Source organism: Malurus melanocephalus, unplaced genomic scaffold, assembly GCF_030028575.1.
Source record: "Malurus melanocephalus ecotype Western Australia unplaced genomic scaffold, MMel_1.1 scaffold_302, whole genome shotgun sequence".
Taxonomy (NCBI): domain Eukaryota; kingdom Metazoa; phylum Chordata; class Aves; order Passeriformes; family Maluridae; genus Malurus; species Malurus melanocephalus.
Window position 1 is genome coordinate 739664 of NW_026623534.1, and position 18977 is coordinate 758640.

Here is an 18977-nt window from a genome sequence, read left to right on the forward strand (position 1 = left end):
CTCAAATGAACCTTTTTGATGGGGAATAATGCAAGCCTCTGAGGACTTGCTGGAATGCTCTGTGGCAATTAGTTCTGTAATATTATAGTTCAAGTTCCRGCCTTATGTGGCTCTAGAGACTTTGGAAATATATATGGTTCATTTTTCAAAATGCTTTTAGGCCACTTTTTTTATCCCTTCTAATTTTCCATCATCCAGTAGTTACATTCAGGTATATTATTTGTGATCTGAACTATGATAGTTTGATTCCACCACCCTTTGCCATCAGATTATCGTACTGAAGGTCTGCGTCATCCRTGTGCATGACTTGCAGAGATGGTGCCAATGGAGCCATTTCTAGGCCACTCTGCTGGCAGTTTTCTGAATTGACTTAATTGGAYAGGGAGTGCCATCCAACAGTAAGATTCTCATCAGGACTCTGTTTCCTCGTGGTTCTTTGAGATGCATATCAAATGGATGTGTGCTCATGACCCTGGAAAGGGCTTGGGATCCTTCTAGAAAYGTAGCTCTAGACTGCAACAGTGCTCAGGAGGAGGACAGTTTTGTTTAACCTTGAAATTGGTAGATCCTTATCAAAATCRTCCCTGTTGCATTCAGCAAAACCTTTTGGATTTTTCCATTACTGCTTTWAGCGTAGTTACTGTGCCAACTTCAAAGCAAACATAAAGGATGGCTATCTTTACCCTTTTGAGATACCTTTTCCCCTTTAGCTTCACTTGACAAAACTGCAAAAAAGAACAGATGTATTTTTAAAAGTTAGGAAAACTTTAAGGCAAGAATTTCTTTGAAAATGGTTGAGATTTAATACACAAGTTCTGAAGTGCTCAGAAAATGCAGTGAAGTTTCTCTTCTTAAYCATTAAAATGTAAAAATCCACCATGATTTTCTCATACATCTCCAARGTTGTCMCTGGACTGTAAAGCTTTGCTTTGTYAAGTCTTMGCTACAAACAGAAAGTGTCCCCAAGAATCTCAAAAACTAATCCTAGACAACAGACAAACTGTAAATACCCTGCTGCCTCTGTTTCTCAGTACAGCCTAACTGCAGCTCAAAAGAATTATGAAAATATTTGTTAAATAAGTAGAAAATACATGCTACTAGTGTTCTTTTTTTCTCTTGTCTCAAAAAATGTAAAAAATACATCACTGCATTATGGTCTGATCTCCAAGCAGCAAGATGGACTATGTGGCCTTCAGGCCCACTAAACAATACTTTTATTATTTGTGATTGAGAGAATCTGTTGAATGGTTCATGAGGCAAAGTGAAAGCTCAGGTGTTGGTGACTGCTGATGCACATGCCTTCCAGAATGTCCCAGTTATTAGCACTCCTCCAGCTGCCCCTTGGCATTAGCTGGGGTCAAGAGACTKGGATGCCCAGCTTCATCTGGCATAAAGGATCATTGCATTAATCAAAGTCCTCATAACATGGGTATAAAGGAGTGAGAAACAGAGCTCAGCTGCAGAAAAATAAACAATTTCCTTCTCTATGTGTGAGACTTAATAGTTCTGATCTATTAAATATAAGAATATTATATTATACTTATATATACTTATACATAGTATAAGTATATATATAATACTTATATATAGTAAAGGCCTTGTCATATGTAATTTACTAGTAGTCATTAAACAACTCCATGTTCTGCCCTCTGTGTGAAATGCATTCACATGCTGAAGTCCAGGGCAGGTCCCAGATTCCATCAAGCCTTCTTTTACAAGATTTGAACAGTTCTGAATGTACAGTAGCATCTATGTAACAGGGAATTTAAAAATATGCAACAGGCATTCAGGAAAATACACTGATGGTAAAAGAGTGATAAAGGTATGCAATATGTTGATGTTGACAATGCATTTCTTGGGAATGAGGAAATACAAGTTTGCACTAATGAAAGAATTTGAAGTAAAACATTGTATGAAAGGACTGCAAAATTATATGATAGACTGTAAATAACTGTAGAATAAAATATAATTGATGGACAATTCAGTAGAATGTAATAGCTCAAAGCTAGCACTGTGACAAAGTAAAACAGGTAAATTCATGTATGCTGTCTTTATTTAGAAACTACTGCATTTAACCAACAATGATTTCGCCTCCTAGATACTTTGATTTTATTTCCTTTGTTATGCAGTGTGTTATTTTTAGTGGGCTCCATTATCTGGGAGCATGAGGTAAGGCAGAAGCTTTTCACACTGGCAAGCTTTCTCCACAGAGATACTAATGAATACTCAAGTGTTCGTATATTTGATACCAGTGTGTGCTAGATGTTTGGCTTAAGGGAGCATGTAGCCACATCACAGTAGGCCTTGTCTACAAYGATTAGTTACTGACAGATCTTCTCTCATTAGTTCTCATGAAAGACAGTCTTAAAATTTAAATATATATGCCCTCTATTCCTTAYATCCTCTCTGTGAAACCCTCCTGTCCATCAGTCTATTTTTTAATTTAAATTTCACTCATATTTTRTGCAAAATGAATGTCTCTTGCTGCCTTTGCTCCTAATCACATGGAGCAATCTATCACAAATTGCTCATCATTATTGCCTGCTTGARGCTCGGCTCTACCATAGTCCTGACCACAGCCCGAGGGCTACAGAAGATTCCCAGCATGCAGAGTTTATGGAGCTGGGTTACTTCTGCTCTGCATGGTAGCAGTATTTGGATTGTGCTTTTCCCAGTCCATTAGCAAACAGCCTGTTCCCACCTGTCTCAAGATATTCCAAATGCCAGATCAGAAAAAGCATGGAGCTATTGTACAGACACCGCTAGATACCCTCCTGTTTGTTGAAGTATTTTTAGGTGACCTGTAGTAAAGAAAGCTTCTTTAGTTCCGTTTGGCCTCTGACATTTTTACTCCAGCACAGCTGCTTATGTGTTTCATTCCTGTCTCAACATTTGGCTTTGAAGAGCTGTGGGTAAATATTCACAAAGCTGGTATTTTAGGAGCCTCAAATGCTAGCCTGCTTGCCTGAGAATACGCAGAGAGTGCTATTTGCTAATTTCAATTTAACTTTATAATTTTCCTGATATTTAAGTAAAATTGTCAGGAAATGGATTCCATAATTATTTCAAAGACAAACTATTGATTTCCACCTCAGACATTAGATTCAAGAATAATCTTTGCAGTTAAAACAAAATCTACTGTATCAAAGCGACATGGTATGCATTTGCTGAGACAGTCACCAGTTCCATAAATTTGCACTGGCATTTATTTTGGAAAAAAAGTATTAGATTATGGAAAGGATGCATTATTCTACCACCTTAATTTGCGATTTTCTGTTTGCCATGGGGGAAAATACCTGTAAACTTTTCTGAAGTAGTATTCTGCATGTGACTATAGCATTTTTACTCCTTCACTTTTGATTGTTTSATTAGATAAATTAAATATTTCTACTGCCTGKCTCTTCATGTCACAGCAGGGCCCTATTTCYCTTYCTTCCCCSTAAAACTATTTTTTTTTTCTTTTCAGAAATGRCARAAACTTGGGTCTTTTTCACAGGATTCTGTGTTTTTCATTCTTGCTCAAGAAGTCCTGCAACTTTGATAAAATGAGTGCTTTGACTCTGCTGCCAGCATCCATACCACATTCCATTCCATTAATCTGATTTCTRAACTTGGGGAGATTTTCATCAATTTTATAATCTTACAGAACTTTTTAAAATCCTTCTATCAGCATACTTGCATTTTTTTCCTAGATGATTTTTGCTATGTAGTTTGCTTAGTGGTGAGATGTAAAAGTTATACAGCATAATGTTGGAGATGTTAGCTGCTAACCAGAAGAAGAGGAACTGGAAGGTTAAATCCATCACTAGCTCCAAGCTCCCTTGCTCTGACAGATCCTGAGAGAATTAAATTAATCCCTCTCTCCAAACACTGTATCTATGTCTAGAGCCTGCTGTCCATAAAGAGATGCCTATGGAATATCAGTTCTCTCTCAATGTTCTTAAGAGACCTATGAATCAGAACATTTGATATTTTGTGTTTGAGCCATTCTAAAATAATACAAACCTGGAGAAGGGAGAGGTTTTGTTTTCTTTGAAAAATGTAAGCCCTATACCTACTTTGTCAGCACAGTCACTCAGCATCCCCAGGATAAAGGTATTTATATATTTAGGCACAAAATAAATAYGTTTTATTTATATTTTAGCATCCAAATATTTACAAAATAATATCATGAAAAAATAGGCCCCAAAGTGTGATTCCCCTATTAGTATATGTAGGTAGAGAGCAACTTAAATTCYCCTTTAAAGCAGAAATATCTTGTAATGTACCACATGCATACCAGAAATCAGGTCATTTCTATATAAAGATAAAATTGTGTTGATTGGTACATAGTACATTAATCATTCTCATTCAGTCAACCAATAGTAACTACATTTCCTCATAAATGAAAAATTTCTGTTCTTTATCTCTGCTTATAGCTCTGTGTTACTTACAAGATTTATTTCCTATCTTGCCTTCCTGTAAAATAGCAAGTTAAATCTAGACTGTGAGTTCAACATAAAATGTGTAAAAAATACTTTCAATATATAAAAGAAGACCCTTTTTCCCCCTAAATATAGGCTAATTGAATTAATAGATGTAAAACACAGCTGACACAGCTAATTAGATGATGGAACACAKAACCCATTGGCTGTTGTGAATCCACTTTTAACAGCCTTGTCACAGAGAGATATMCAATCCATGCTCTATTTCATTCCAGACACAGAAGTCGTTCGTTTTTTAAAGCTTTTCATTAACTTATGTAACCAAACGTCTGATCAGCTGCTGGATCAACACCATTAATTCTAGTCCACTCAAAAGTGTCTCCAGGGAAGAGAGCTCAAGATTATCTTTTTCTAAATAGTGGTTTTTGCTTTCAGTTATTTCACTAATTTCTGTTTGCTGCTGTTTTGATCTTTCAGATCAGTACCTGAATCTCATACACACTCATGCTGATTCTGGCATGACAGTTCTTTCTCTTATTGTGACTCTTCACATTCCCCTTTCTGCTTTAGCTGGCCTTTTCTATTCTCTAGTCACTGCCATTTCTATCCCCTAATCTTAATTGCAAGGTCTGGAACTAAGCCCCCTAATTAGACAAGGCACTCAAGGTCTGGTCCCAGTCCTGTGTAATGGCAAATTCAGTTTGCTTTAGGCTGATCAYCCAGGGCTTTCAAGATCCCAGTATTTTATTATTTTCCATCAGATCTCCGTTTCTCAAAACAATAATTCTGAAGTCTTGCTGAAAAATGCTCTTTATAGGTAACATGTAATGCATGAATTATATACATTATGAAGCACTACTCAGATCAAATACAGAATTTACATTAAGTAACGATCCCTCTATACTTAAATCAGCAAAAGTAATAAAAGTATAAACAAACTTAGTGTATTGATTAATGTTATATTATTTTTATTTTAGGGAATTGCTCAGGTAGGACACCTATCAAAAGTCTCTAAGCTGAACATACTACATTTAAAAAATTAYATGCTTACATAATTATATTGTCACAGTTGACTGCCCTGTGAACAAGATAAGAAATACCTTCTTTTCAAATAACTTCTTAGTTATTTTCCAGTATTAAAATCCTGACTATTCAGTCTGTCTCACTTGTTTTTATTTAGAAGAAGAAGTTTATTTTTCTTTACTCRGGAAATTCTGAAAACTAAAGGACATATCCACCTTAATGTTTTGGGTGTAATGAGTTGGGAAGAGAACGTCCTACACTGAGGCTCAGTAAGAGCCAAATTTTGTGCATACTAAGCAGTACTTTTTCACCTATACTAACTTAGTATTTTTCAGAGCTGTTGTGAATTGCTWTTAACAAGCAATCAAATAGCAAGTTTTAAAGAGGGGAGACTGACAGCTGCCATTCCTACCTTCWAAAGGAAAAACATTTTGCTACTTGCTTTTGTTTTGTTAGCTTTTAAATAGATCCACTAGGTGGTGCTTGAAATATAGGGGCAACTGGAAATCATTGCGACTGAGAAATATTAAATTGTAATTCCTTAGTCAAYGCTCCAACAGGAATATTCTTGGCAACAGGAATAAGATTACTATGCAAATGCTTGGGTTCCTCCTGTTCCAAGATTGAGTTTTCCATTTCAGAAGTAAAGCTAGATGTTCATGTTTGTGGAGGTGTAGTGCTCTGTGTGGTAAATGCTAGTAGTTCTTTACCCCTGGTACCCTCAGAATAGATCGTTTCCCATYRGTATTTTTGGCATTTGAAGAAAAARTTTATGTCCAGACTCAAAGTGATGTGGATAAGTAGTTCTTTAAATACATCGAATAAAGACAAATCTTGGCGTTGYCTGAGTGCTTTATCACTCCCTAAAGAAGTTTAACTTCCAATAAGGAATGAAGGAAGACTGTTGTGATGTCACAGCACATAGCCAGGGCAAGGGGCAGGAAGACCCCTATGGCCAGTTATGTATGAATTATGGACACTCTTCCAACTTCCTTGTGGAGAACAAGTCTTATTTTCTCAAGTTATTCTTTAACCAAGTGCTGTGCAATCACTCATCCTAATGTAAACCAGCTYCTTTGGAGCTGTAAAAAAAGCACAGCTGCCCCAGCCTTCTCGGTCAGCTATGCACTAGACAGTTGCCCAATAATTCTCCTACCTGTCAATATGTAATAAAAGCTTCTGGCATAATTATTTGTTCCCAACACTGTTTCTCTATTAAACTGCTGTCCAGTACCCCAGTGGGAGCTCTGGAGCCCCTCCAGCTTCCAGGAGAAGCTGTGACTCCTGTAGCTTTCAAGCCACTCCAGTTCCCTCTCCTTTTGCCTTGAAGGTGAAATTCTGGTGAGCCAGGCCTCCCTCGGCATGTGATTTTGAGGAAAGTGCCTTTCAAAAGGCATTTCTCTGTTCTCTGCAGACTSCAGGAGAACAAACTCCTTTAACTTGCATGGTGAGGGGAGGATAGAYGGAGGAGAGGGAGGAACCACCCTGAACTTGTGCCTATTCTTTCTCCTTGCCTATGAACCCCAGGCTGGTGGCTGAGGACACTCACAATACCTGTTCAAATCTTGCCCCAGGAGTGCTGGCAAAGGTGAGACCATGACAGGGATCTGATTGCAGGGGCAGGTTCTAGGAGAGCTTCAGGTTTGGGGTGAGGGAACTGAAGAACTGAAGTGGGGGAGCCCAGTGGGAAAGTCAAGGTAACACTGAGGGTAGGCAAGGAGCTGGAGGTGCTGCACTAGCAACTGTTGATGATTTGGAAAATCGAATTAACTTCAGCTGGAATAGCTTAAAAGACACAAGACAAATTTTGAGTGAGCCACACCTCTGTCACTCTGTTTATGTAGAAAAATTGGTTTAAATTACTATATGAAGGAAAAGCATGTGCGAATTGTCAATGGAACAGATTCTAGAGAGGCTGTTACTAGTTTTCTAAAGGGTGCACATGTGAACCTAGAGAATTGAGACCTAATTACTGATAACTGCACTACAGTGAAATTTCATCTCTCATTTAGGTGTAGCAAAAAGTCTACTTTGCTCTCAGCCAAAGTGCAAAGGCTCTTTTCACTACAAGGGTGAGAAAAAGAGTAAGGTGTACAAACAAGGATGATGTACATGGGAAGCTAACCTTTCACCTTTATATGTTTACATCATGTCAAATATTCTTCATGTTTAAAATGTAGTCTATGAAGAAACAGCCTAAGGGTATTGATGTTAAAGAAAATTAAGGATTTGGGTCACTGGAAAGYTAGGGAAAAGAAATTAATCATATACTCAGCATTTTGTGCAAAGATAATTTATAGGACATAAAAAATAGGCTTAATTATCTACAGCRCATCTTGGAATGATGCTGATATCCATAATATGAAAAGTGCAAATTAGTAAATGTTAGTGCAGCCTTTAATTAATAGGAAGTTAATTGTTCAAAAGCTTCCTCCTTCTCTTTTTCTTTGTTATTGTAGATCTGAAATGGATATACAAGTTTTATAGAAACACTATTTTCTTTGTTCAGTTTGTTGTTCCTGTTGAAGTGTAATACCAGTTTTAGTTTTGTACCTGTCTTCTCTCAATATGCCAACCTGCCAAAAATCAAAGCCTTTCTTTTAAACCAGAAGTCACACTTGGATAGATCWGGTTAGTAGATTTTATTCTTCATTTAGCTTATTTATTCATCAAGTTTGTGATGAGTTTTAACAAAGTAGTTATTATTTCACTGCTTCTGTTTCATTTTCTTGTGAGGAGGTTGATAAAATCTTTGTTTGTAACAACGTGAGCCTGCTGCATAGTCAGGACCGGAACTGTAGGTGGTACTCTCAGCTGAGAGCCAAGAAAGAAGCCCTTGGCTCTGTGAGTCCTCAAAGTAGGGAAGGAGCTACTCCCTGTGCCAGTCTCAGGATTCAGAGTCTTCAAATCCAGATGCAGAAGGAGCACACTCTGATATCTGTGCTTTAGCACTGCACTTACTTTTAGGAGCTGTAATGTTATTTGAAGACAGAGAATTCAGGCTCTAGAGCTGAAAATAGATCTCTTTTGGTGAGACCTCAGCCAGGAATAGGAAAGAGATAATTTCTATTTGATTGGCATAGCATTATATAAATTTTCACTTTTTTAAACAAGTTATTTAGTCATAATTTCTTGTAAAAAGAACTAAAAGCAATTAACTTTAAGTTAATTAAGTTTCACGATCAAAATAAGACTATATGGACACTTTACTATTTAATGCTAAGGTAGGAAAAATGCTGTTTTCTTCAGTTAGTTTGCAAATTTTCCAATGCACGCTGACTGGAAAAGTGTGTAGGTTAAGTACGGAATTTTTTTCCCCTGCCATGTTCYRAAATTGCTATTAGTTTTAAACCAGGTCACATTAATTTCTAGTGTAAATCCACATAACTGAGTGGTGTCAGTGTTTTGGAAACATTTTCTGGGGTGATCTGTAAGACAGCAAATGGTAAGTTTGCAAAGAATTCAGTCTGAAGACAGAATTGCAGAAATATGCCTTGGTCAAAAGCCAGGCCCCACAGCCTTTGCAAAGGGGAAAAAAAAACAATTTTGCTTTTCTTTTTAAAAGCTAGAGAAATAGCAAGTAAAGATTTCCTAAAAGCATATTTTCTGCGCTTTTTCACCAGGCTCTCTCACAGAATTAAAATTATTAAAGAGGATGCATAATCAAGGTGTTTGTGATGAATTAAACATTGAATACATATGGAAAACAAACAAACAAACAAAAAGCTGGAGTGAACAACTGTTTCTCCAGATAGAGGGAGTAGGAACAGGCCATACCAGGGATATGCATTGAGACCATATTACTTTTGTTTGGAAACAAAATTTTTGCTGTGTCTAAAAATGGGTTAATATGAGATGGAAATAACTATTAGAAATCAAAGATGAGATTCCTTACCGCTGTACTGCAGGACAGAGATGACTAATAATAGTTCTGAGATAATGTGATCTGTTTTGTGCTTGTATTGCCATCAGATATATATCAAAAACCATTTATTTCAGTGTGATTGGTCATGCWCTTTTAGGATTGTCACATCCATTTCTCACTTCCAAAACATTTATCTGGCAACTCCTATATTCATATGGCTTCCAGGCTTCTTCTGATGGATGATTAGCCAACAGCCTCACCCTCACAGCCTAACCCTTTTCTGCCTCCTCCTTGCTGCCGTGGCAGATGTCATCTCTCTGCCTGTCATTTGGACTAGCCCTGAACATCAGGCTCCTCCATAAATTGAATTTCTCATTCATRGTATGGTTGTCTCATTTACTGAGACCTTGTTCTGGTTTTGTCAAATTCAGTCTTGCCCTTGCTACCCACAAGGCTGATGTAAAAATTGCTTTTTGTATACATCTGAAAGTGTTTGCTCTCTGTGTTTCTGTATACTCCAATGATCTGTCACATCAAACCAAAGTTGCTTATCCTCAAATCAAAGCACTTTTACTGTTGCCATTTAACCTATGRCACCAGCTTTTCTTTAGTAGTGAGTTAGAAATAGGTGCAGGCCAGCTTCTGCCTCGCTGTTGGAAAAAACTCTTCAAAAGGATTCTCCTGCTTTCATCCCCTCCTTGAAGCTCTCATCTGTGCTATTGCTAGGCATCTTTAGAATTATGCTGCAGACACGCAGCATAATTTAGGCTTCCTATTTTGACCAGTATTGTTCCACTGTTTTCTCGTCCTCTAATTGTTTTTGTGTCTTTCTTGTATATGGATATGGGCTGCCCAAGGGCAGGCACTTGTTCTGCATCTGCACAGAATCTAAGAGAATAGAGCAACATCAACCACAGKAGTAATACCATCAATGCATATTATTCATCTTGCATGGTATTTTTTGGGTTAACCACAGATACCTTTTTGGGTTGACCACATAATGGAGCTACCTTTTCAATCCTTCTGTCCTCATGCCTTTTATTGAAATYCACTGATATGATACCAAGTTCCCCTGCCTGGACAGCTGAGAGGACAACACTGGGAAGATTTATTTCATTGCCTAGGGATAGGTCTGTCCTCTGGCTACCTTTGTGCACTAAAAGAAAGGATAACATTGACAGAAGAAATGGCTCATGTATACTTCCTTCAATGGTGCTATAGAGATTGTGGATATGATTAGCATCAGCAATATAGAGACCATTCTTTTCTAGTTAAATTTGCTGAAGAAATACTAAAGAAAATCAGGATTCAAAACACCTAATCCATTTATTAACTCATCTGAGTAGGTTAATACCCAGTGATTGCCCACCTGGATTAAAGTTTATATCTCACTGAAGGACTCAAATATTGTTTCACTTKGCAGGCAAGGGCCTAAGTAAACAGGATTTCCCTGAAGGTAGCAAAAAATAATGATGCAATGTGGTTATTTATTAGCTTTTGTTTTAGTGTCAGRGAGATGGGCAAATAATACCCTAATGCTTAGAATTTAAATAGGTCAGACTATTTGTACTGCGTAGACTCTGCCCAACTTCTTTATGAGTTCCTGGAGATAAGCTTCTAGATAAACATAATTTTGAGAAGTTCTTTATCCTTTTTTGATACTTTGTGCAAGTTAAAGCACTTTTGAAAATCAAGCCATTCATCTAGGTGTTACAATAAAACTACTCAGAATCATTTCTTTGCAGAAGATATTCCTCATTTAAACTCAAAGCTTTCACAGAGAATTACCAATCTGCTTGCACAGAGATCTGCCAATTTGGATTGAATTTTTTTCCCGAAATGTCCACTGTTGACAGTCTAGTCACTTCAAGTACAGTATCTAAATATCCATCTRACATTTTAAATTCAAATCCAAATATTTGGACACAGAATGCTCTCATAGGTTTTGGGGTTTACAGTATAAAATGAAAGCAAATTTTGTAATMTTGGAATGCAGTAAATGGATGGTTKTCCTCTGGACAGATTTGTTTAYATTCATTATTTRTAACTTGTTATTTGAAAAACATACAGAAAATTCCTTGTTCTCAGTTTAAAGAAATAGCATTTTAAAGCTAGTTAGTCTTTTTCTTAAAAACAACTTTGCTATGAAAAGAAATACTGAGAGATGTTCCCACTGATGAAATCTGCTTTCCATTTGACTAAGAGAAATTAATTTTGATAGTGAGGCACACCAGCCTTAATTTTACAATGCCCAGCAGGCAAAGGTATCCCATATCGACTTCTAGTTCCTCTGCTTACTTTTATCTGCAACCCTTCCTGCAAATAGTTATCAGTTATCAGAATTTGCTCACAGGTCCTGACAGTGTCAGTGCACCTTATCTACCATGACATATGGCTCTTTGCTGCACATCCTGCATGTGGAAGTAATGCAAACCAAATGAAGGTMTGCCTTGACTGTACCTTTGCAACRTTTCACTGGTGGCCATATGATTGCRCATCATAYATTTTACCTGGTTACAGAAAATTGGAGATCTGTTATCCAATATTTATTTTATTTTTATTTATCAATMTGAAAACTTGTACCAATATTGTTTGATGTGGACTGTTTGTCAGCAATCTAAAGCTTTGTTCTCCCAGTGACTTTTTCACCAGGCTGTGAATTAGGACACCCAATATTGCAACTTTACATTTTTCAAGRTTTTCAGGCATCATCATTGCTTTATAAAATGATAAACTCTTCCAAATCAGTGCCAAAACTCCTATYGCCTACCTTTTTAAATACAGCAAGTGGGATTAAGGCTACTCAATYGATACAGAAAATCCTATTACAGTCATTTAGGTTAGACTTTTAATGTTACTTAGGTTCCTAATTCTCCTTTAATCTGAGTTAAGATGAGGCGCATAAATAAATTTACCACTCTGGGTCTAGGAGCTTTTGAAMATCCCACCCACCAACACACAGTCCACAGTTTTGTATATGACTTGATTTATTYTCAAGGAAATAAATGTGACCACATTGCCTGCCCCTCTCTTTCTCTGTCAGTCAGTTTCTGACCTGTCTCGCTCTCTCAAAACTTTTGAACCCAAGAGYTAATGTTGACTACGGACAGAAATGCAAGGGCCCAAAGGTATTAAGTCCTTAAAAACTATGATGCCTGGAGAAAGGCGATCTGCAGCACGAGTTCCACTGTCCTCACTTCTCTCCTGCCTGCACAGGCTCACGGGTCAGCCCATGTGTTGGTCTCAGCCAGCACAGCACCACTGTCCCTGTCAGGCAGAGGATCTTCYCTCGGCTCCAAGAACAGCCCACACWGAGAAGGCAGCAGGACTKGAAACATTGGCCTGCTGGAAACTAGGCCAGGTTGATTTCATCATCTAAAACCCATCACTCGCTAACTCACAATACCCAACAATGAACAGTCACTTCTCATCACAGCTTCCGGAAAAGCRCTCTTGAAAACCACACATTTCCTCTGAAATGATATCAACAGGATATTTAAAAGTAGTTGTTCTCTGGGCCTCCAAACTCTTCTGTCTTGCAAAGGGCAAAAAGTTTTGGCATGTCCCAGTGACAGCAGCTGTACTGAAGATCTGCATTAGTGCCTACCCTGTAGAAAGTTCTCTGACATGCCACCAGCTGAAGATGCCTTATAATCCAGCCTTAGTTCACACTGGCTAGTATTTCTAATCCCCTAGGTTCACCACACCTTGATCCCAGGTGATCAGCAAAGAGGATGGGTACCATTTCAGGAAGAATGGAAATCTATCCACAGGCTGTGTCTCTAACTTGACTCCTCACACTTGGGCTCTTTTGTGAATAAAATATTGATGCCCAGGCCTGTGAAGCTTTATGCCATCAAGGCAGTGAGCAATGCTTTTACATGCTAATAAAAATACATTAGGAAATTCAGTAGAGATGATTGGCCGGCAGCTGGAAACAGAAAAGCTGGTGTTAAATGAAATTGTCAGTGTCTCATATTAAAGTTTCCTGTGTGTTCAGACAATACGAATTGGAGGCAGCACAGACCGGTTTTTAATCCAGTATGTGAAAGGAAATTTATGAGAGCAGAGTAGGAGGAAGAGATGAGAGTTAAGGAGCCTACACAAGTTTTTGCTCTCCTTATGTATCATGTGATGCATATTCTCATAGCCATGGGACAGGGCTGGGTCTACTGAGTCCTTATTGCTTTCATAACATGCTCAGACTTTGGGGGAATGTCCATAAACCTGGCAGCAAATAAGCATCACWTCTGCAGAAGTTTGGTGCAGATGATTCATAGTGTTGCTGCACTAAGGCAGGAGGATCAAAGTCTTCATCAYTCAGTCAGTCCTTGAGTGACCCTGCCAGTTCCTGACCTTGAATGCTTTTCATTATCTTGTCACATACCAAGGATTGCAGTTCTTAAAGAGCAGGGTAAACTAGGTTTAATTAAAGTAGAAGCTTGGGCTGTGCTTATGTTAAACTTCTTAAAAAATTACTTTTACACCAAGATGGTTTTGCAAATAGTCTGTTGTGCTGCAAAATGAAAGACAARTTCTCTGCCATGTACCTGCCATCAACTGTCTGCTGAGATTGCTGAATTATTTTACAAAGTAAGACTTTCAAAGGCTATTACTAAGTCACTGAGTCACCAACCCACCTTGCTACATGGTATGTTATAAGCTTTCAGTCCAGTACAAAAGAAAAAGGTTTGACATAGTTTCAGGTAATCCTATCAGCACCAGTGAGTAGACAAACAGGAAGGATGGATCATGGAGAAATTCAGAAAAAAATGGGAAAGTATTCACTSTAACCAGACCTGCTACACTTGAGGATTTCAGTGAAAGGCTGACATCTTCAGCACTACTGTGCTGAGGCATTCCTACTMTATGGATTCAGAGAAAAGTGACAGCCATTTACACTCCTTTTTCTGTACAAAATGGTTGTCCATTAGACAGTCATGAGCTCTCAATTCAATTTTGCTTAACTTGAAATATTTCTTTCCTCAACAATAATATTCCAATTCCAAAGTACTTTACATGAACAGATTCTTATGATAAGCTTGGAGTCCTACTGATGTGTCTGCTCTGGATTTCACTGGACACTTGCATTTGTTGTACAGGAGTTTGCTTGTACAGGACTGTTGGGGGAAGGGGGAGGGGTGTTGGATTTTTTTCGTACCTGTACATAATAAATATCAGAGTGATAGATTTTTTTTTCATGTGCATGCAATATCATTTCTCTCTAGTTAATAAATGTCATTGTAATTCCTATCAAAGGCCTATTCATTCTGGAATATGTGATAATCTTGAAGAATGAAAACTTGTGTTCTATTGATAGAATAGGGTTTACTCTGTTGGTAGAATAGGATTATTTTGTTTTAGGTGGTATGCACTTCTTTGACTAGATAGGCAAAAGGAAAAAGCAAGCCCTTTGACACCAGAAATCAACTCTCCCAATAATCATTTTGACTTCCTGACTCAGAAATCTTCATTTTCATGTTTTAAATGTGTGAATTCTTAGCAAAAAAAAAATTCAGACATGAAAATTAAGCATTCCATTACGACTTTTTCTGCACAAGTTTAAAYGAGTAACTAGAACTTAATTTTTAGAGATTCACACAATCATCAGTGGCTGAAATGAAGTGTTCAGAATTTATGCAAGTTAAACCCTTTATCTTGATTCTAATGATACGTGTCTACTAATGTTAACTTTAGTGTGCATGAAAGACAAGGTCCTTCTTTTGATCCCKATCATTCACAGAAAACACAGACAACTATTACTRTAGGGTTGAAACTCAAAAACCTTTYACAGTTTTTATAGTGCCTTGTAAAAGAAAGGAGTGTAAGTGCATGTGTATGTTACAATCACTCTAAAATAGTTGTTTCCACAGCTCTTGAGCACTTGTCGAAGACCTGTTAAAGCATTACATGGGTTTTACACAGATGTAAATATTCTCCTGCAGGATGGCAAATTCCAGCTATCTGTTAAAAGTCTGTTTGTCACAGGAGTATGCCAAAAGGAAACATCAAAGAGCTGTTGCCACAATTTCAAGTCCTTTTTATAAGAGTAATCATCCTGGTCCAAGGACACAAACAAGGCAAAGTTTACAAACAGGCATAATTTATTTACACAGTGCTTTCAGACACTTGAGCTCTTTTCCAGATRTAATTAAACAAAACAAAAACTTTTCTTGCAAGCTTCATCTTACATCAGGTGTTAATTGCTCTGGTGAAGGGTCAGGTAAACAACAATTTGGCTCATATGAAGGAAGCCTTTCTTCATTGTCAGAGAAAGGAGCTCTCATTAGTCTTACAAATACAGTCTCAGYCGCACAATTTTTAATAAAACTCTCAAATTTGCAGATATTTTTGTAACTCAGTCCTGAGGGAAATCACTAAAACTGCTAGTGTAACTAACTTTGTTCAAATATGAAGACAAAATCACAATGCAAATTTGGTAGAAAAGCTAGTTAGAAGCTATGWGTTGTTCAGCTGAGTGGTCTAATGAAAAGTATCTGTATTATCTCGCCCTTTTTGTGTTCATAGACGAAGCACTAAGTTGGAAGAATTCTGAGWTGGYRAAAGTAARTGCTCAAAAAKTATGAAGAGGTGTTYAAAATCACTATATGAACTTWCTGTRATATCCCTTTGTTTGTCCTACCACCCATAGTTGGGTTGACACATTKGCATGAAAATCTGCCTCATGGAAGCTCTGTCCAGAAACAAYAGGGATGTTTTTTTAAACCTGTTGTGTCCCCTCCACATTCTGTTCTCACTGTTTCTGTATTTCAGGTTGCTTTTCCTTGTTGACCTAGGTTAAGTTCACACCTCCTTGCCCACATGTCCACATAGATATACTCTTGACCACACACCATCCTGTTTCCAAATTTTTATCCTTTCCTTCAATATTTTCTCTATGCAAGCTTGTATTCCCTATTCAGTCCCTCAAGTTTCTGCTTYATTATCCTCTTTTAGCAAAAAAATCCCACCCTTCCCACTCTTTGCCTAYCTGCACATAGCTCGGCAAATTTTTTTTTACATTTGTAAAGCTGAGCAAGAAAGCTGTAGATGCAGGTAGTAGGTAGTGAGTAGTGTATAAAAGTCCGAGACATGGTTAAATATGACCAAATGCTGATCAAAAAGAGAGTATCAACTGTAGAAAGCCAGAAAAAGGGAAGGTAGTCTGGAACAAAGTTTTATAAACCTTTTACTAGGCCTAAGTATGCCTTATTAATTGTGTGTTAAATGAAATGCTTTTAGCCTAAGTAGGCCAGAGAGATCTCAAAGGAAACCTAATCCGAGGAAAAGGTTTTACCAAAAATACTAATAACAACAAGGAACTCTTTACCTTTCATAATCGAAATGGGCAGTAAAGTTGGATTAAGGTTGAATTGAATTTCACCACCCTATCTCCAGGCAGAGTGAGTGTATTTATGTTACTGCAAATCCATATTAAGGATGAAGTGCTCCAAGGCAGTTTTGCACCAGCTGCAATCTCCACTTTCACATCAATTCCCAGCTGCAATGAAGCGAGAGCTTTTTTCGGTTTAATAGCTAGAGATGCCGAAAAGGTAGGACACCACCCTCAGMGCGTCCCAAGGCTCCGGGATGATCCCTCCTCCTGCGATGGGAGCAGCGGGGGTCGGGTACAGCTCCAGAGCGAGCAGGGGCTGTAAGCCGAAAACAGGAGACGGACTTCAAGCGCAGAATTCTAAAAACCSATCAAATCCTCAAAAGTGAAAGCGCAGCCGCCAAAGAGGAGGAGCCGCCGCCGTGCCACCCGAGGCCGCGGCACACCTGCCTCCGCCCCYTGTCCCGGGCCGGGCGGGTGCTCAGGGGTTAAACCCGGCGGGGGCGGGGGCAGCCSGGCAATGGGAGCGGGCAGGCGGCGGGGCTGAGCTCGGCCGTGCTTGGGGATGTCGCAGGCTCCGCCGGGCGCGGGGCAGCTCAATGCCCTGCCCGACCACTCTCCGCTGGTGCGCGGCGCCGTGTCCGAGCTGCGGCGGCGGGCGGAGGCAGAGCCCGGACAGCGCTGGCCGCAGCCCCTCTCCGATGCCTTCCTGGTGCGGTTCCTGCGCGCCCGAGACTTCCAYCTGGAGCTGGCCTGGAGGGTGAGCAGGGGCGGCGGTGGCGGGTCCCGGTGCCCGCGGAGCCCCGGGGCTCGGACTGTCTCTGCGGTGCGGTGCGGTGCAGGGTGGGTGAGTGCCCTGCGCTGCTGCGGGCGGCCGAGGCCGATTCGGGAGTTTCGGGGTGTAACTCATTGCTTGTCACGCGTGTCCTCAGCGTGGCACAGAATCAATGTGCCGTGTCGTGGCTGGCTCCGTGCGGTATSGATGTGGCAACGTAAAGGCTGCGCTGAGTGCGGTACAGTCACTCGCCTGTACAGTAAGTGTGCTAAGGTCACGGSTCCCATTGGGAAACAGTATCCTTARAGGACACCCTTGTCATGATTGTCAGACTCAGGTTACTAGTAGCCGCGCTAGTTTCACTACAAACTTACAATTACTCTAAAACTGTGAGTAAAAACTTCTTTTTGCTTGGAGTTAACTGCACGCCTTGCAGGCTTTGGTACATCCTGGTTCTTTCCTGGCTCTTCATGCTCCTTTTTGCCATAGAGCATGCATATTTTTCATATCCAAAGGCACAGATTGTTATCAGTTTGTTTTTGGTTTTTTCTTAGGGTTTTTTTGTTTTTGTTTTTGTTTTTGGTTTTTTTTAAGAAACGTTGATAACCATTAAACCTTCGGAACAGAAAGTCTTTCCAAATCCTCCCAGGGCAAAGGCATTGATTCACATGTGCCAACTCAAAGCTGTATTTCCCTGGAATTTTATGTTGATTGCACAGCATTGCCCAACAAACCTCACCTATTAGTTTCTGACTTCTCTGGAYTGTAGATTTTCCAAGTTTAGTCACCACAAGACAAGATTGTTTGCATACAGATGTATTGCAGGATCTGGGTAGCTAAAAGAAGARTTTGAGAAATTGAATTAAGCCCTTAATCATAAATAGCTTTAATAGTTGTATTTTTGATTTTTCATTTCACTTATGAGATTTGCATCATGGTTTTAAACGTTTYCTCCTCAGCAGAAGAACTAAGGAGGCAAATCAGATTCCTTTGGGTTTTATGTATCTTACTTTTACCTGAAGTTCATGAGATTGTGCACAAACAATTGTAGACTAACAATTGTCTTTCCCAGCAAAAGCCATTTTATTTTCCTGTGTTCCTTGGTTCCAAAATGTGAAGCTTAATGAGACAATACAGACTGCTGAATATGCACTCCTAATTGTGTTGCAATTGGTTGTTACTGTTAATCCTGTAGACAGGACGGTGACACTTCTGAATTTGGCCCATACATTTCTGCACTTCGATTGGATTATTGTGAGGTGTGTTGTAGGTAGGAATGTTCTTTGAAGGTGTGGAATCTATGTTAGGTTTAGAGATGGAGTCTGTGATGGAGCAAATTTCCCATGCTCCTCTTGAGAATCAGCCCTCAAGACTGGAGACYGGCTTTGAAAAAGTTAAATCTCTTTAAAAAGCTCTTTAGATATTCTGGGTCTCCACAGGCTGCTAAGTTTCTGAATTTCAAACCTTCCTTTGCATTAAGATATTCTGATATTCAGAACCAATCTGTGTTTAATATTTCTGTCCAGACCATTTTCTAGAATCCTTCTTCTAGAGTAG

The 18977-nt window shown here is 39.0% G+C and overlaps 1 protein-coding gene across 2 annotated transcripts in view; it reads left to right on the top strand.

The window, feature by feature from the left end:
* Positions 1 to 17152: 17152 nt before the first annotated feature.
* TTPA (alpha tocopherol transfer protein) overlaps positions 17153 to 18977 on the top strand; it is a 13064-nt gene continuing 11239 nt past the window's right edge. The window contains exon 1 of one of the 2 annotated variants that reach the window (XM_057377146.1): positions 17153 to 17405. In XM_057377146.1, the coding sequence (XP_057233129.1) occupies positions 17211 to 17405 (195 nt within the window). In that variant the 5' untranslated portion in view covers positions 17153 to 17210. Of the gene's footprint in view, positions 17406 to 17577; positions 17680 to 18977 lie in introns of those variants that run through there. The other variant, XM_057377147.1, reaches the window with a different exon arrangement.